Raw genomic sequence first — 15,961 nt, forward strand, 5'->3', positions numbered from 1 at the left:
AACATTCATCTGTATCCCTTTTTTTGTTTAGTTCTGTCATTTGAATATTATAGGTGTGTTAACTCGTATGATAGAATGCTGCTCATGGGACCTACCTGGGATAGGCGAGTCCACCCAGAGAAAACACAGACAGCATTGCCAGCCAGAGGGGAGCGGAGGGGTGTGGCTGGGTGGGGAGCCTGGGAGAGAATGCTGTCACACTTGGGGGCCACCGCACCATGCTGTGAATGTGCCAAATGCTGTGAGTCCCAGTGGTTAAGGTGCAGAATTTAGGGTCGAATTTAGGGTCTATGTATGCTACTGCCTTGTTTGTAAATTGACTACAAAACAACCACTTGAGGGGTGAATGACAAAAGAAAAGTCCTTCCACCCTGCTGAACCTTAGTGTCCCCATCTGCTGAGGAGGGGACCTGACAGATGTCACGTTATGGTACACTGTGTCTTTGGGAAGGGTCAGGCCAAGGAAGGGCTGCATCCCTGTCTTGGGGAACTGCCTCCCCTGGGTCTTTTGCAGGGGTCACAGACAGGAGAAGGTAGCCTCTAGCCAAGAGGATTGCCCAGGCATGCTTCCTGGGGTGGGCAGCATGGGGAGACTCTGCAGACAACCTTAGCCCAGTAGCCCACACGTCAGGAGCTAATGAGTGTCAGCTTCTCGTAGGCCCAAGCTGTCTCCACATGGCGCTTGCCCAACTGGCCTGTCCCTGGTGCTCCGGCTCACAAGAACACATCAGGCTGCCGCAGATCATATTTTCAGCTCTGGGAGCCCGGTCTGAGCAATTGGGCACTCTAGATTTAATTCTGCAGGTAATTTGAACTATGCTATCTAATTTCAAATGTCCCTGCTCTTATGAGTGCAAAAGCAGCATAATTTTTAATTAGTGGGTAAACAGTAAATAATGAATGGCAGTAAGTGGACACCACTGTTAATTAAAAAACCATGGTTTATAAAAATCAATTTGGTCCCTGCATTTTAACTGAGTCCATCAGGTCCCTGTAAAAAGTTGTACACCCAACCACAGCACCACGTGGCTCCAGTCGTTTTTCTGGGGAGGGGGGTGGGGTAGAAAGCATGGGAGGGAAAAAACCCAGGAGAAAATCAAAGCCTGCCCCCAAAGCACCAGTGGAGCAAGAGTCACGGAATTATTTATAATTGGCTGAGTTTATTTTTGCCACCTTGAAGTAGAGGTTCACAAACGGCCAAGAGGCAGCTCAGTGCTCAACTGGGGTGTATCTACCAGCAGTGTCTGAGGTTGTGTGTGTGTATGTGTGTGCATGTGCATGTGCGTGTGCGTGTGTGTGTGTGTGTGTGTGCTGAAGGCAGAGGATCTGTATCATGCGCCAGTCTGTGGACATAATTAAGCCCTAATTTCTTACAGGAAAAAAAAGATAAAAATAATATTTGAGGTTTCACAACAAAACACAGCATTTCCACCATCTCTCCTCAGTGCCTTTGGAGGGGGCGGGGCAGGAAAAGGGTTTGTTTTCTTTCAAATAGAAAACATTTCCTCACAAAACCCAGTTCCATGGAAACAATGAGAATATAATTTTCAGGGTCCATTTGCTGTTTCACTCTGAAATGTAGGCTTGATTCTTCCTACAAGGCAAATAAGGCTGACCCCTTCTGGTCCTCGCCTTCGCTCTGCTTCGATCCACTCTCCAAATCAACACTTTTAGACAGATTTCACTGACACTGGTGATGTTCGAATTAACCTGCAGAATTGAATCCAGGGGACCCAGCGTCTTCTGACGAAGTTGGCTGCCGAGGAATCCACACGTGCGTGGCACTGACTCGTTGAGCCCGTCTCTCCAATTCCGGGAGGTGTGTGGGATGGGGCCAGCGCGGATGTGCACCCCACCCACGATCATGTCCTGGCTTAGGTCCCTGAGGTACCTCCACTGTGTGTGGCTTCATGCAGAGTGACCCAGCTTGACTCTTCCAAAGCTATAACACCCTCCAAGCTGCCCGAGTGACAACACGTGCATTCAAGCCCCGGCTACAGGTCCATTTTCATTCCCTTACTGGGCTCACTGACACCATTAGGTCACTGGCCCAAGAGCACAGGGCCACAGTGCTGCCTGGCGCCTTCACCCATCCACTCACTGTAAACGCAGCCAGCTTGGCAGCACCTGCAGTCTGGGTCTCCAAATGAGTCCCTGCGCCCTCCCTGGGGGTGAAACACACATAGCCCAATTCCAGCAGCCTAGGTTGTGTCCCACTCGGGGATCCCAAACTCTGGGGGAGCTGAGCCTAGTGTTTCTGTGCCTGAGGAGGGAGATGGTGCTGATGCCTGGCTTTCAGGGTTGTGGCAGACAGGGGAGGCAACAATGTATAAAAATGTACAGAGCAAACCGGGTGTAGTGGCATGAGTCTGTAACCCCAGCATTTGCCCTGTTGAGGCAGGAGGATTGCCGAGTTTCAGGCCAGCCTTGGCTACATAGCAAGATCTTGTCCCAAAATAAAAAGCACACTGTTTGCGCTGGTGTCATCCATGTCTCTCCTGCCTTCGCAGTTCCCCAGGGAGGCTAGATGTTGCTCCCAACCACCAGCAAACAGGAATCTGCTCCACCTTATTTTCCTGAGAGGCCACTGAGGCAGTCTGGGGTTGATCTGTCCAAAAAGACAGCTCCAAAGAGGCAGTGAGGGCCCCTCGTTCCCCGAGAACTCCACCTGGGAAAGGGCACCAGGAAAGGAAGGGCCAGAGCTTGTGCTTCTCCACCAGCCCACAACCTCCAGTCCCTGGTTAGCTGCATCTTTGCCACATCTGTCACTCCCGGGGTTCAGCCTCTCTCCATCCACTCCAGCCACAGCTTCCCTCAAAGGACCAGGCTGGAAAGCCCATGCAGTGGTGGGGTAGCTGGGTCTGGGACCACTGTGAACGCACGCAGCCCATGGCTGTCATGTTTGGACACCACACACGCGTCCCAAACATCCTACTTCCTAGACTGTCTCAGTCCATCCCCTGAGAATGGGCAGCTTCTGGGCAAATCGCTGTTCTGCGGCAGCAGATCTTGGTGCTGCCCTCAAAGCAGAGCCTAGAAGATGAGCTGTCCCATGCTCTGGCTTGTCTGGGCCATGCACATCTAAAGGTCACCAGGAAGCCCAGAGCCCCAGGCAGCTACCTCGGCCGCTCACATCACCCTCCGACCACCTCTTTCCTGGAAGCACCAACTCCTGCCCAGACCCCCAACCGGGACAGGATGTGACCTGCAGGTGGCCTCCTGCCTGGGCAACTGCTGGTTGGCTGAGCCCTCATTCACTCACCACCCACGCACTGGGTGTCAGCTGAACACCAAGCACTGGTCAGAGGCCCACGGATGCCGCCGTGTGGCATTCACAGAGCAAGCGGGCGCGGGAGTAAGAAGGCAACTAAGTGGCTGGGACGGGTACAGATCTGACAACCACGGCCTCTTCGAGGGCGAGTGGTCCACTCTAGGGGGGAGCTGGGGTCCTCAGATCAGATTGCAGTGGTGCAGTCCAGGAGTGTAGGGGCCTTGGGCAGTACCCAGAGGGGTCGGCTGCAGCAGCAGCTCTGTGTAACAGCTGGGCACCTAGCAGTCTCAGGCCCTGAGCTGAATAATCTAAGGAGCCCAGCCTGGGACCTGGGCTGCCACCTTCGAGGCCTGCTTTCCCAGAGGCTCAGGGCTGGGAGCCTTGCTGCCTACCAAGCGGGGGCCCTGACTCGGGGGGACAGCAGGGGAGGTGGAGTGGACCTAGGGATCCCTGACCCCATGTGTCTGGCTTGCAGCAAGCATCTCCGAGGCCACTGGAGCCACACAGAGCAGCCGCCTGCTCTGGGAGCCCCGCTGCCCACAGCCAGTGTCCGAGAGTATACCTGTCACTGTGATCTTGCCCCCGCACCTCAATGGGCCCTGGATCTCCACTGGGTAAGACCCCCTGGATGCCTGATGGTGGGCTCCTAAGGTGGGAGGCATTTCCCTTTCTGAGCCTCAGTTGCCCCATCTGTGAAGTGGACCCAATTTCCCCCACTCCTGAGAGGCTCCACAGCTGTGAAACACATGGGCTCACTTTCCCTCCCTCTCCAGATGGCACCTGCGACAGGAGCCATAGAATAACAAGGGCACATGGGGTCTGCAGAGGGACATTCACTAAACATACAACCCCAGAAGTAAATACTATACATTTGAGAGTGTGGTCTGAAATGAAGGCATTCAAACTGAAGGTATAATAGCAAGAGACTGGGAGAGAGCGTGCTCAGGAGAGGCTTTGTGGGCGTGGCGACCTCCAGATTGGAGACTAAAATGAGTCTGTGTCACCATGGAAGAGCCAGGCAATGGACACAGCTGGAGCCAAGGGCCTGAGGTGGGAGGTGGCAGCCAGAGCAAGCCTGGGCATGCCTGCGCAATTCTCTTTCAGCCTGAAGGGCTCAGCCTGACTTTCAGAGGCCAGTGGCCCGCACCCCATCACCAAAGCCCTTGGCAGCCAGTGGAGGAGCCTACCTGCCTCCACTTCTCTTCCTCTGGACCTCCTTCTCCTCAGCCAGCCCCTTTCTGGGGCCAAAGACTAGACCCTAGTGTCCTCCATGTGCCTCCTGAGCTCATGCAGAAACCCTCTTGCTAAGCATCCACAAGCACCTGGGGAGGAGGGGCTGAGTGCCACACAGAGCCACTGTGCATACATCCCCCAGCTCTGCAGCCCAGCCCTCAGCAGTCCTGGTGCAGTCCAGGCCCCCAGCACCACATAGTCCTGAGGCAGCACCGAGGTTCCGGGAGGGGGCACCCGGATATAGGCAGCAGCTCCGGTCCCACGACCACAGCACACTGGAGCAGTTCTCAGAAGCTTTTCGCAGGGTGCTCTTCCTAGGAAGTTCCCTTCCTGTGCACTTCAACAGGCCTACAGCCTCCTGCGAGGAGAGCAGGCTCCAGGGCCTGGAACCTTCCCCAGGATGTCCAGTGTGACCTGCTGCAGCCTGGGCAAATCAAATCTCCCTGCTCTCCAGGCCTTGCCAGAAGCAATCAGGGACATGGGGGACCCCTCTTCTTTTTTGCAGTATTTAGGATTGAACTCAAGGTCAGGGTCCTGAGCTACATTCCCAGCCCTTTTAAAATTTTGAAACAGGATCCCACTAAGTTGCTAAATTGCCGAGGCTGAGCTTGAACTTGTGAATCTCCTGTCTCAACCTCCCACGGTGCTGGGATTACAAGCATGTGTCAACACACCCAGCTTCCCCTCCCTATTTTTAAACACCACCTGTTCTGGTATTTGCTCACTATTTTTCTTTAAACCAACTTGCTTTTATTTACTTAAACATCTTCATTCATTTTTACAGCTTTATTGAGGTATAATTGGCGCACAGTAAACTGCACCATCTACACTGTAATATAATTATTTTTAAAGGAAACATAATATCACCCTGGATACAGAGAACAGAGCCACTTGCCATAAATAAGAAGGAACCATAAAAAGAAACTCAGTGAAACAAAACAGCATAATTAGAGTCTCTCTAGATTAATGGCCTACCTAAGACTCCAAGTCTGTCTCTCTGGGGATAAAAAAAAAAAAAAAAGAAAGAAGGAAAGGAAGAAGTTGGTGTTAAAGATGCATTAACTGTGAACACAGACTTTCTCCTTAGCATTAGCCACAAGATGGAAAGAAAAGGGAATTCATGCTGCGTGATAACTATTCCCACTGCTCCTGCAGCCTTGGTACTAAAACACAGGGGAAAATAGAGTAGGTAGGTGGGACCTGATTAGTGCAAAATTGTGAGTAGGGGTTTATCTACCATCCGTCCCACCTAAGCCTGGGAAAGTCCCTGGGCATGACTGTCACTCCTAGGAGTCTTTTGGCATCCCTTTCTCTTCCCCTGGAATTGTTCTTCGCATTATCAACAGAACAGAGCCCGGGGGCCAATGCCTGCCCACCACCTGTTTTTATAAATAAAGTTTTATTGACACAAGACCAGGCCCATTCAGTGACAGATCATCTGCGGCTGCTTTAGCTGTACAACTGCAAACTCGAGTGCTTCCACCTGAAACCATCTGGCCCGCAACATCAAAACATTTACGATCTGACCCCTTTGCAGAGAAAGCTTCCCAGAAAGCCCAGCACAGATCCCAGGTTAGAGAAGTTAATATATCAAAGAAAGGGGAGAGGAGGGGAGACTGCTAGCAATGCTTTCCTGGGCTTCACTCATTCCTCGATCTCTTAGGAAGGACCCAGGGCATGACCAGTGTGTGCAGCTCTGTGCCAGGTTCCAGAACCCAAGGGGGGAAAGCCAGGGTGCTACCCCCTGAGACCACAGTGTCATGCCTACTCCACCCCCATGGTGGCCAATGCCCCAGAATCCAACAGAAGGAACGCTACAGTGCAGGCCACAGGGCATTGTATGGAAGCCCGCCAACCCGAACAGCGCAGCTACCTGCCCAGCTCTACTCAGGCCCAAGCTCAGGGGGCTGGAAGGCAGGCTGGGGGCGGGGGGGGGGGGTCCGGGGCTGGTGCTCACTGCTCTACCCCACTTGTGTATCCTCTCCCTGGCAGCTGCGAAGTGCGCCCGGGACCAGAGTTCCTTACACGCTCCTACACTTTCTACCCCAACCGCCTCTTCCGCGCCTACCAGTTCTACTACAGGGACCCCTCGTGCCAGGAGCCTACCCACTCGCTGCTCATCAAGGGCAAAGTGCGCCTGCGCCGGGCCTCCTGGGTCACCCGGGGTGCCACGGAAGCTGACTACCACCTGCACAAAGTGGGCATTGTCTTCCACAGCCGCCGTGCCCTGCTTGATGTCACCAAGCGCCTCAACCAGACTTGGGCAGACCAGGACTGCATGGCGCGGCTGCCGCGCGCCCCAGCCTGGCTGCCTGGAGCACTGTACGAGCTGCCGAGCAGCCGGGCCCAGCGGCACTGCATGGCGGAGATGGGCTTCAGCATGCACGAACTCAGCCTGGTCCGCGTGCAGCGCCACCTGCAGCCACAGCCCGGGGCTGCACCCCAGCTGGTGGAGGAACTCTACCTAGGAGACATTCACACGGACAGGGCAGAGAGGCAGCACTACAGGCCCACAGGCTACCAGCACCCACTGCAGAGCGCCCTGGTGAGTCTGGGCCCCTGGGAAAGGAGCTCTGGGGCCTGCCTAGCAGGCCCTGCATGATTTTGTCCCTGCTGAGTTCCTGTGTGTACGGCTCCCATCACTGCCCTTTACACTGGTCTGCGCACACTGCCGTTCCCTCCACTTGAGACGCCCTTCCCAGGGTTTTACAAGACGACCTTGCTATTGTGCTTCTTGTTGCTGTTGCTGTCTCAGAAGGCAACATCAGTTTGGTCCTGCCACCCCCAGGCCTCATGACCCATGGCCCAGGTGTGGGCCCTGTAGGCCCTGCACGACCCATTTCCACCTCTGCCGAGCACGAGGCATGGGCGGGTTTCTCCTTTTCTTGGTTCTTCAATCAAATGTCCCCTCTGGCACTAGACCCTTTACAAGGGCAGGAACTTGGCACCAGCTGGAACAGAGTGTGGCTCCTGGTCAAGGCCAACAAATGTTGGCGAATCGATGAGGCAGATGGCACCTCTTCCTGGCTCTGCCTGGGCTGCGGCATACCCTCTAGGGAGGTCTTCTGCTACACACCCCCACACCTTGTTGTGTGTGACTGTGTGAACCCCAGGTGCTCACGACAAGGGCCTGGGAGAGTGCAGGACCAATCTAGAGAAAGCCTAGGAGAGCTTTTTTTGCCTGGTGGACAAACAGGCAGAAGGAAAGTTGTCTTCATGGGACTAGTATGCTCCTGACACATAGCCAGGCACGTGTGGGCTTCTCGACCTTACGTCTAAGCCAAAGAGGGCAACTTCCCGTCCTCAGAAAACCCTGCTGGAGGCCGGTGAAGCCTAAGAACCTTCCCTCCCTTCTGAAAAACACTTTTTAAAAGCATAAGATAAAAATATATTGGATTTAATGGAAACCAATCCCATTAAGATACAGTAATGTAGTTACTGAAGTCTTACGCATGAATGTGTGACACAGAAATACTAAGAATAGGAGTTCTTTTCTCACCCTCATGGCCAAGCAGTGATGCATGTCAACAGTGTTCCCTGTGTCTGTGACACTGAGGACACTGCCAGAGATTCTGCGGGCTCGGCCGGGGCGTGCTGCCCACCGCCTCAGTTAGAAGACGGCTGAGCTCTAGTGAAAGGTTAACGGCCGTGACGTTGAGGTTAGGGCTGTGGCTTAGCACCTTCCACACAAAGCACCCAGGGAATATTTTTTCAAAGTGCAAATCAATAGAGACACAGAGGAAGGGATGAGCGTAGCCAGCCCCATCGTGTACCCTCGGAGCCCTGGGCCCCTCAGCGCATACTGAGTGTCCACTGTGTATGAGACACTCAAGACTCTAAGCCAAGCAGGGCCACCTCTCACCCATGGGTGTGGCCACTTGTCCCAGCCCCAAGAGGCAGGCCACTGGGGCGGAGACAGACCCAAATCCACTCAGCTTCTGCCTCCTCTCCTACTCCCTTCCTCAAACCCAGGATCTATGCAGCACAGAAGGGATATGACAAGTTTTTCTCTAATCAGAAAATCAGCCTCAGGGTTCTTAGAGTGGCCTGGAAATTATTCCCTTTTCAGCCAAATGTTCTGGGCTGCTGTGGTGTGCATCCTACATGGAGAAGAAGGCCCTGGGGCCGAGCTGCTTGCGGGCTGTCGCCTCCCCCTCAGGAGGGGAAGCTGCTCGGAATGCAGAGGGCTGCCAGGGCTGCCGGTTGCATCCCCGCTCTCCCCGCTGTGGCCTGCGATGTGATTGAGAAGCAAGACACATAGGAATGTGTGCACGGCTGAGCAGGGCCAGATGTACAGACATTAAATTAAACGTCCGCTCAGAAACCCCTCCAGAGGTGGGAGATAATTTCAGAGAAGGAAATACTGCAGATAAATCCCCAAATAACGAATTAGTTGTTACCTTATGCTCTCTGGGACCCAAGCCTTGTCCACAACCCAAACCAGATGGTAAACATGAACATTTTTAAAAGTTAATTTAAAACCAATTTGATCCCCACATTCATTGCCTGGGTATGGAATCCTAATCAATCAGCCAACACACAACCAAACTCGTCGGAGCTAGTGTCACCTCTGGGGGTTAATTAGAAACTGTTATGTTCTGTTTGAGAAATAACTTTATATAACAGGCTTAAGCCAGTAAGAGTTTGGCTTCCACACAAGTGTGAATTTGGCTGGCTAGGGCCAAAAAGAAGGCCTTGTTTATTAACCTGTGCAACTCCAGGCCTCTGCAGAAGGGCGCCTGAGAGGGGTCTAAAGGCAAGGGAGTGTTGTTTCGCCACCACCTTCAAAAGTTTCCAACATGTAACCCCAGCTCCTTGGGAGGCTGAGGCAGGAAGATTGCAAATTCAAGACCAGTGGAGGTGATTTAGTTTATCTCAAAATTTAAGAGAAAGAAAGAAAAAACACAGCTAGGGATATAGCTCGTGTATCTTTGGGTCTGGACCACAGTATTCCACCTCCACCTCCCAAAAAGTCGCCTAAAAGGAAGTATGTTAGCCAGTTTGGTTTCTGCTGTGCCAAAGCCTCTTCCGCAAGTTATCCATCATACCCCAGCCTCCCCTCTGCACGGGTGTCTATGCCCGTGTGCCCAAACATTGTTATTTTGATATAATGCGTTACGTCCTGTCAATTAGTGTGACAACAGCCGGGTTGTGGGTTAAGAAGCCTAAATTAGAGTGGACTCTTAGCCCGTCCCAATCACCGACAGCTAGGCTAAGGGAAAGCTTGTGCCTCTCCCATGGGCACTACCACAGCCACTGACTCGCACTCCAAATACCTCCCAGCTCTCTGGGAAAGAGTCCCCCAAAGCAAAAGTGACGCGGTCTCCCGAGCTGTGGAAATCAAGGAAAGGCTAGATTCATCATCGAAATAAATAATAAAAGCTTTTAAAATGTGTCAATCCAAAAGAAGAAAAGTAGGTAGACTGTCCCTCAATCATCCAATATTTGCTTCCTAACCCAGGCCAGTGCCACTTGTTTTTGGCATAAACCCGACCCAGCAATAATCTGTGAAGATCTTTTAAGGGTTGTTTTTCTTTTCTTTTCTTTTGCATAAAACTATATATACTAGAGCTAGTTTCACAGCTAGGCTCCCAAATGCCCCCTTTCCCTCTGGACACTGATTTTCCCAGGGAATGGTGAAAGCAGGGGAATCTGGTCATTCCCAGGCCAGCTTTGACAGGTGGCTCTTCCAAAGCCATTTGTCTTTCAGAACAATGTCTTGGACTTAATTCGAGGCCACAACTCCCTTTAAGAAAAAAAAAAGAAAGAAAGAAAGAAAGAAAGAAAGGAGAATGTCAGTGTTGGTATCTTTTTGGCTTCTGCTGGGTTTTTTTCACTCCACAATGCAGACTGACTACTCCCAAGAAATTTGATTTAACATCTGCTTCCTGTTGATGTGTTTTACTGTAAATCTACCTCAGGAGAATATGGAAAGTTGGAAAAAGAAGGCCAAAGAGAGAAAAACCAGATCAGGGCCTGGGGTAACCAGAGGCTGCAACAGTGCCTGAAACCTTAAGTGGACCTGTTTTTCCCTGTTATAAATGACACCAGAAGGGACAACTTGGAGCTCTTAGAGTTTAAGTTACAATTTAGCTACTGCCTTAAGAGCACTTGAGGCAACAGGGTTCCAATGGCCTGGACATTCTGACCACCTTTGGCCTTCACTGCCATGGTCAATTGCTCACCTTCCAACCAGAGACTTCTACAGACGAAGCTCTCGTTCTCCTGGGAGTGGGGCCACGTGCGTGGAAACCCAGCATTCTGGGAGACTGGGGGAGAAGGGTCCCAAGTTTCAGCCCATCTTGGGCAATTTAGTGAGGTGGTGAGACCCTGCCTCCAAATAAAAAATAAAAAGGGTTGGGAATACAGCTCAGTGTGAAGGCCCTGGGCTCAGTCTCCAGTTGGAAGGGAGAGAACGAGGGAATCAAAAAGAGAAAAGAAAAGCCTCTATCCTGTAGCGGAAACAAACTGATGGGAAGTTTTGGCACAAAAATGTCAGGGCTTGGGCCCTTAGCCTGTCTGGATTTCGGCTTCCTCCCCTAGGTGAGGACAGATAACAGTCTCTCCAGATGAGAGACCAGCATAGTTCTTAGGAAGTGCTTCAGAGAGTGGGGGGCTTACGAACAGTAAAGAGAAAGAGCAACTCTAAAAGTCCAGTTTCAGGAGCAGGCAGGCTGGGCAGGAGAGAGACAGCGCCCAACTCCAAGGCGCATGCCCACCTTCACCCCCTTTGCTTTCCATTCACTCACTCAACAAGCTGGTGTCTTGTCAGCCAGCGCTGTGCTAGGCAAGGAAGACAGAGGAGCTCTGGGAGCCGTCAGTGGGGTTAGGGATGGCGGGGAGTGGTGTGGCTGCTAGGGGATGCGACAGCCCCAGAGGCCACTTTTGGGCCGCTCTGCCTTCTGGCAAAGACCTGAGAGAGGACAGGAGCTGCTGGTCCTGGTAGCCAGTCATCCGGGCAGGAGAGACTGCATGTGCAAGGACCCTGGGGAAGGACAGCAGCGAGGCCACTCTGCATAGAGGCCAGGAGGGCGGGGGAGAGACCCTCGGAGCGGAGCCTGGGGTCCCTGCCACCTTCCCGGGGCCGGGACAGTGACTCTCTTCCGTTTTCCCCGCAGCACCACGCGCAGCCCTGCCCCGCCTGTGCCCTGGTGGCCCACGCTGACGAGCACCACCCGCCAGTGTTGCCCTGGACCCGGGCCCTGCCGCTGCGCCTGAGCGGCCGCTGGGTGAGCACAGGCTGCGAGGTGCGCCCCGCCGTGCTCTTCCTCACGCGGTTCTTCACCTTCCATGGCCATGGCCGCTCCTGGGAGGGCCGCTACCACCACTTCTCCGACCCCGAGTGTCGCCAGCCCACCTTCACCGTGGTCGCAGCCGGCAGCTATTCCCAGGGCGCGCCCTCTGCCACGGTGCGCGGTGGCACCGAGCTGGAGTTCGAGGTCACGCGCGCCCGCGTGACACCCATGGACCCAGCCACCGTGGCCCTGCTCAACGCCTCCGAGCCGGGCAGCTGCGGGCGCCCCGGGGCCTGGGCCGTGGGCGTCGAGCGCGACGTCACGGCGACCAACGGGTGTGCAGCGCTGGGCATCCGGCTGCCGCACGTGGAGTACGAGCTCTTCAAGGTGGAGCGCGACCCCCGCGGGCAAAGCCTGCTCTTCATCGGACAGCGGCCCTCGGACGGCTCCAGCCCCGACACCCCTGAGAAGCGCCCCACGTCCTACCAGGCCCCCCTGGTGCTGTGTGGGGGACACGCCCAGGACGCCCCCAGGTCTCGACCGCATAGTGCCCCCAGCAGCGGGGACCTGTGTCCCAGAGCTGTCCCTGTCCCCCTTCTGCTCCTTGCTCCAGGGCTGGTCTTCCTCCTGGGGTTGTGACACCAGTTTTCCATCCAAGGCAGCGTCCCAGGAAGGATAGTTGTCCTTTGCCACCCTGTGGGAGCGCTGGCCGGCCTGGCCACCTCTCTTCTCGGCCTGTGTCCCCCATGGCTACCTGTGAGAACTGGTTGTCCCCAATGCGGGATGAAGCACACTGCTATCTAAGTTTCTAAACCCCCACCCCAATTTTTCCACTCCTTCTCTTGGGTAGTTGGAGGACAGGCACCAAGCAGGGCCACAAGAGTGTCCCTGCTCAGTGCTCAAGGCGCTCTCTCTTCCTTACCCTTGGGATTGTGGAGTGGGAATGGAAGACTCTGAGAATCAGCTGAGCCTGTGGGTTATGGCTTAAAGTTTATTAACTCTGATTTAGCAACAGAGACTCAAAACAGGGCCATGAATTAAAGATACCGCTTCAAGCTCTCAGTCCTTCTTGGCTTTCTAGTAAAGGGCTTGTGTCTTTGGGGCAACTTGGCTTCTTGAGTTCTGACCGTTGGCATTTGCAGGCATCTGCCTGTGCTTCTGCAAGTCAAACCTCAAGCTGTCGACACTGAGTGGGGATAAACCCAGTCCTCCAGTGCCAGCTTGCAAGAGGAGCCTGGGCCTCTGTGGCTCCCATGTGCGCCAGGGGAACACCAGGGAGCACCGGGCTGGCTGCTGCGGGCAGGTCCGTGGAGCACAGTGGCGTTCCCAGCCTTTGGAAAGTAATTAATACTAATGACAGCAGCAGCACCAACATGCTCTGTAATTAGCCCTGTGCCACCATCTGATTTTGCAGATTGTCTCTGCTGAGCTGACAAAGGAGAAGAATCTTTGGGGTTCAACTTTCAGGCCACCCTAGACGAGGCCAGGAACCCCTACAGGCCCAGGAAGCTTGGCCCACCCACCTGCAACACTAATGTCAGTGCCCTTGGTGCTGAGGGATCTGTCATGGCAGGAACAGGCTGTGCCCACATTCCCAGGCCTTGTCCGTACACTGTGAGAGTAACTGGCATGGTGGCAGGCTGGGGGACTCTGGGGACTGTGAGCTACTGATTCACCCTCTGTCTCTTCCCCATCCCTATCACTGACCCTTGTCCCAGACCTTGAAGAACTTCTGTAAGGCTGACACCTCCAAAGAGAGGCCTTTGTCCTCGCTGAGACTGTGGGGCTGAAATTGCTCCCACTTATCACCCATTCTTTGGGAGAAAATACCCTCCAAAGGCAGCTCTTAGGGGAGGTTGGGCTCCTTTGAATACTCCCCTCCCCCCAGGTCTCAGACAGCTACCCATGTCCCTGGCATATTTACCAAATTACGAGAAATAACGAAGTTATTTATGGTCTTAGGCTAAAGTGGGACCAGGAGCTCCCGGTGAGGAAGACGGTTCGTGTCGATGTCCACAGCTGAGCAAGTCTCGTATCTGAGGCTTGAGCAAACTGCGTCACCATTCATCATCAAATTTGAATTTTTTAATAAAATTAAACAGCCTGAAAAATGTTCTTGCTGGCTATTAAAGTCAACCAAGGGGATCACGGTCCTAAAGAAAGGAAGTGAAGTGGCCGCCAGAGGATGTGTGAAGGGGAATAAAACCAGTGGAGGGCAGCTGCTTCTTTTGCTGTGCCTTCTGGCCCGGCCCTACCCTGCCTTCCTATAGCTCCCCATGACCTTCCACTGCCCCCAGACAGAAGCCCCAGATCTGGCTGGCTGTCGCCTACCGGGTACAGTGCAGCTCTTCTTTCCTGGTCCACATGACCTTTCCATGATCTGAGCCTGCGCTGCCTCTGGGCCTTTGCACAGGCTCCCACCCCTGCAAACATCTCCTGGCTAAGACCTCCAGCTACTTGGTTCTTTCATTCAACTTCCAAGTCACATGTCATCTCCTCCAGGAGGCCTGCCATCAGCAACTCCCAAAGCAGCTCCCTTTCCCCTTGCCCTTCTACCTACCCTGTTTTATGTTGTGCTATAAAATGGTCTTACTTACTCACATTTGTTCTCTGCTTCTCCCACCTAGAAGGTCAGCACTTGGGGGAGGTCAGGCTCCTTCAAAGCCATCTCTCCAGTGGGGTCCACAGCGTCTGGTGCCTGCAGAAAGAGGCTCAGTGAACACTGCTGACCCGAAAGCCACTCGGAAACCTGTGAACGGGCCACCACCTCGGGCCAGATGTGGCACCCTGATGCTCAGAAGGGAAAGGTGCCAGCCACAGGCCAGCAGCACGCAGTGACCCAGAAACCCAGACTCCAGGCCCGAGCGGCTAGAACCCAGAGCCAGAGACCCAGGCTTTCTGTCTCACAGCCTCAGCAGCTGGGGGACCGGATCCTCCTCTGGGTCTGAAGAAAGTGGTTTGGGGCACTCTGTGGGAGCTGGCACAAGCCTTTTCCCACCAGGAGATGTGCTGAGCAGATACCCTGTCCGCTGCCGCCGCCACCACCGCCACATGGCTCCCTTTCTCTGTGGTCACCTGGACTGGGTGCTGGCAGTGCTGACCAGAACCACGAAGGCAGAGAATTGTGGTAGGGGTCAGCATCGCCCCACCCATGGGCTGAGGCAGCAGGGCTCATTCCAGCTCCCCCAGCCCCCCAACCCTGAGTCCCTCCCTTCCACAAAAAAAAAGAAAAAGAAAAAGTCAGAGAGCTTTCAGCCACAGAAAGCAAGTCCCAGCCCTGTTTCACAACAAAAACACAAATAATGTTCTCTATTGTCTGTTCAGTCACGTTTGGGGGTTGGGGGTGCTGTTGGTAATTTCACAGTGCAACTCCTGGGAGAGTAAACGAGCTTTGTTTTTAAATAAAAAGTTTAAATTGTATACAGCTCTCAGAGGCCCATTAACTAACAGATGCTGGTTATCGAAAGAAGTTTTCCCTTTGCCTTGCTCTAAGCGAGTGTGTTTAATCTCCCAGCGGTGCTACTGGGCTGAGCAGCAGCATGCGGCTGCTGGTGATGCGTGGCCCTGCTCTGTGCAGCCTCTCCCAGGGGCCGGGTGACTCAGGCATGAGCCAGCGCATCTGACGCAGGATGCAGAATTGTGTTAGGGCTGTGCCAGGGGCTGTGCCCACCAGCAGGGACAAGGCTGGGCAACCGCCCGAAACTGCTGATCGACTCCTGCTGGCCTCCAGGGGCTGAGGGCTGGCGCCTTTGCCTGCACGCTGCCCTTAGCTGGATGGTGGCAGGAGCACACTATCTGTACACACTTCCAAGAGTAAAGCTTTCAAGCTCTGAGAGCGCACTCCCTTCCCACTGCCTGCGGAGCTCTGCAGTCACACGTGCCCCCACCCACACCCCTTTCTTCTCTCTTCTGAATCTGGAAAGATCCTGTTTGTTAGTTTCCTCTCCTTTAGAAGGAGCTGACACTGGACCTTCCCGTCCCTCCTGGAGCCCTGCCTGCAGAACAACACCTGGCACCCAGAAGGAGTTTAGCAGATATAGGCCACATGGGCGGACATGCTAAGCCCGGGCCGGGGGCTCTGTGACCATAATGGTGACAACCACACAACCAAGTGCTGGCTTAGAATTTCCATGCTGCTGGAGCTTAGGCAGGCGTTCCCTCGTTCTCGTTCTTTCTCTCTCTCTTTCTCTCTCTCTCTCTCTCTCTCTCTCTCTCTCTCTCT

At 54.0% G+C, this 15,961-nt stretch overlaps 1 protein-coding gene across 1 annotated transcript in view; it reads left to right on the top strand.

The window, feature by feature from the left end:
* Apcdd1l (APC down-regulated 1 like) overlaps nt 1-14,815 on the top strand; it is a 53,152-nt gene extending 38,337 nt beyond the window's left edge. Inside the window, exons 2-4 of the mRNA XM_023707518.1 lie at nt 3,747-3,885; nt 6,497-7,049; nt 11,623-14,815. Coding sequence (XP_023563286.1) covers nt 3,747-3,885; nt 6,497-7,049; nt 11,623-12,378 — 1,448 coding nt within the window. The 3' untranslated portion in view covers nt 12,379-14,815. The remainder of the gene's footprint in view (nt 1-3,746; nt 3,886-6,496; nt 7,050-11,622) is intronic.
* Nucleotides 14,816-15,961: the final 1,146 nt, after the last annotated feature.

This window comes from Octodon degus, unplaced genomic scaffold, assembly GCF_000260255.1.
Source record: "Octodon degus isolate 3935 unplaced genomic scaffold, OctDeg1.0 scaffold00296, whole genome shotgun sequence".
Classification (NCBI taxonomy): Eukaryota; Metazoa; Chordata; class Mammalia; order Rodentia; family Octodontidae; genus Octodon; species Octodon degus.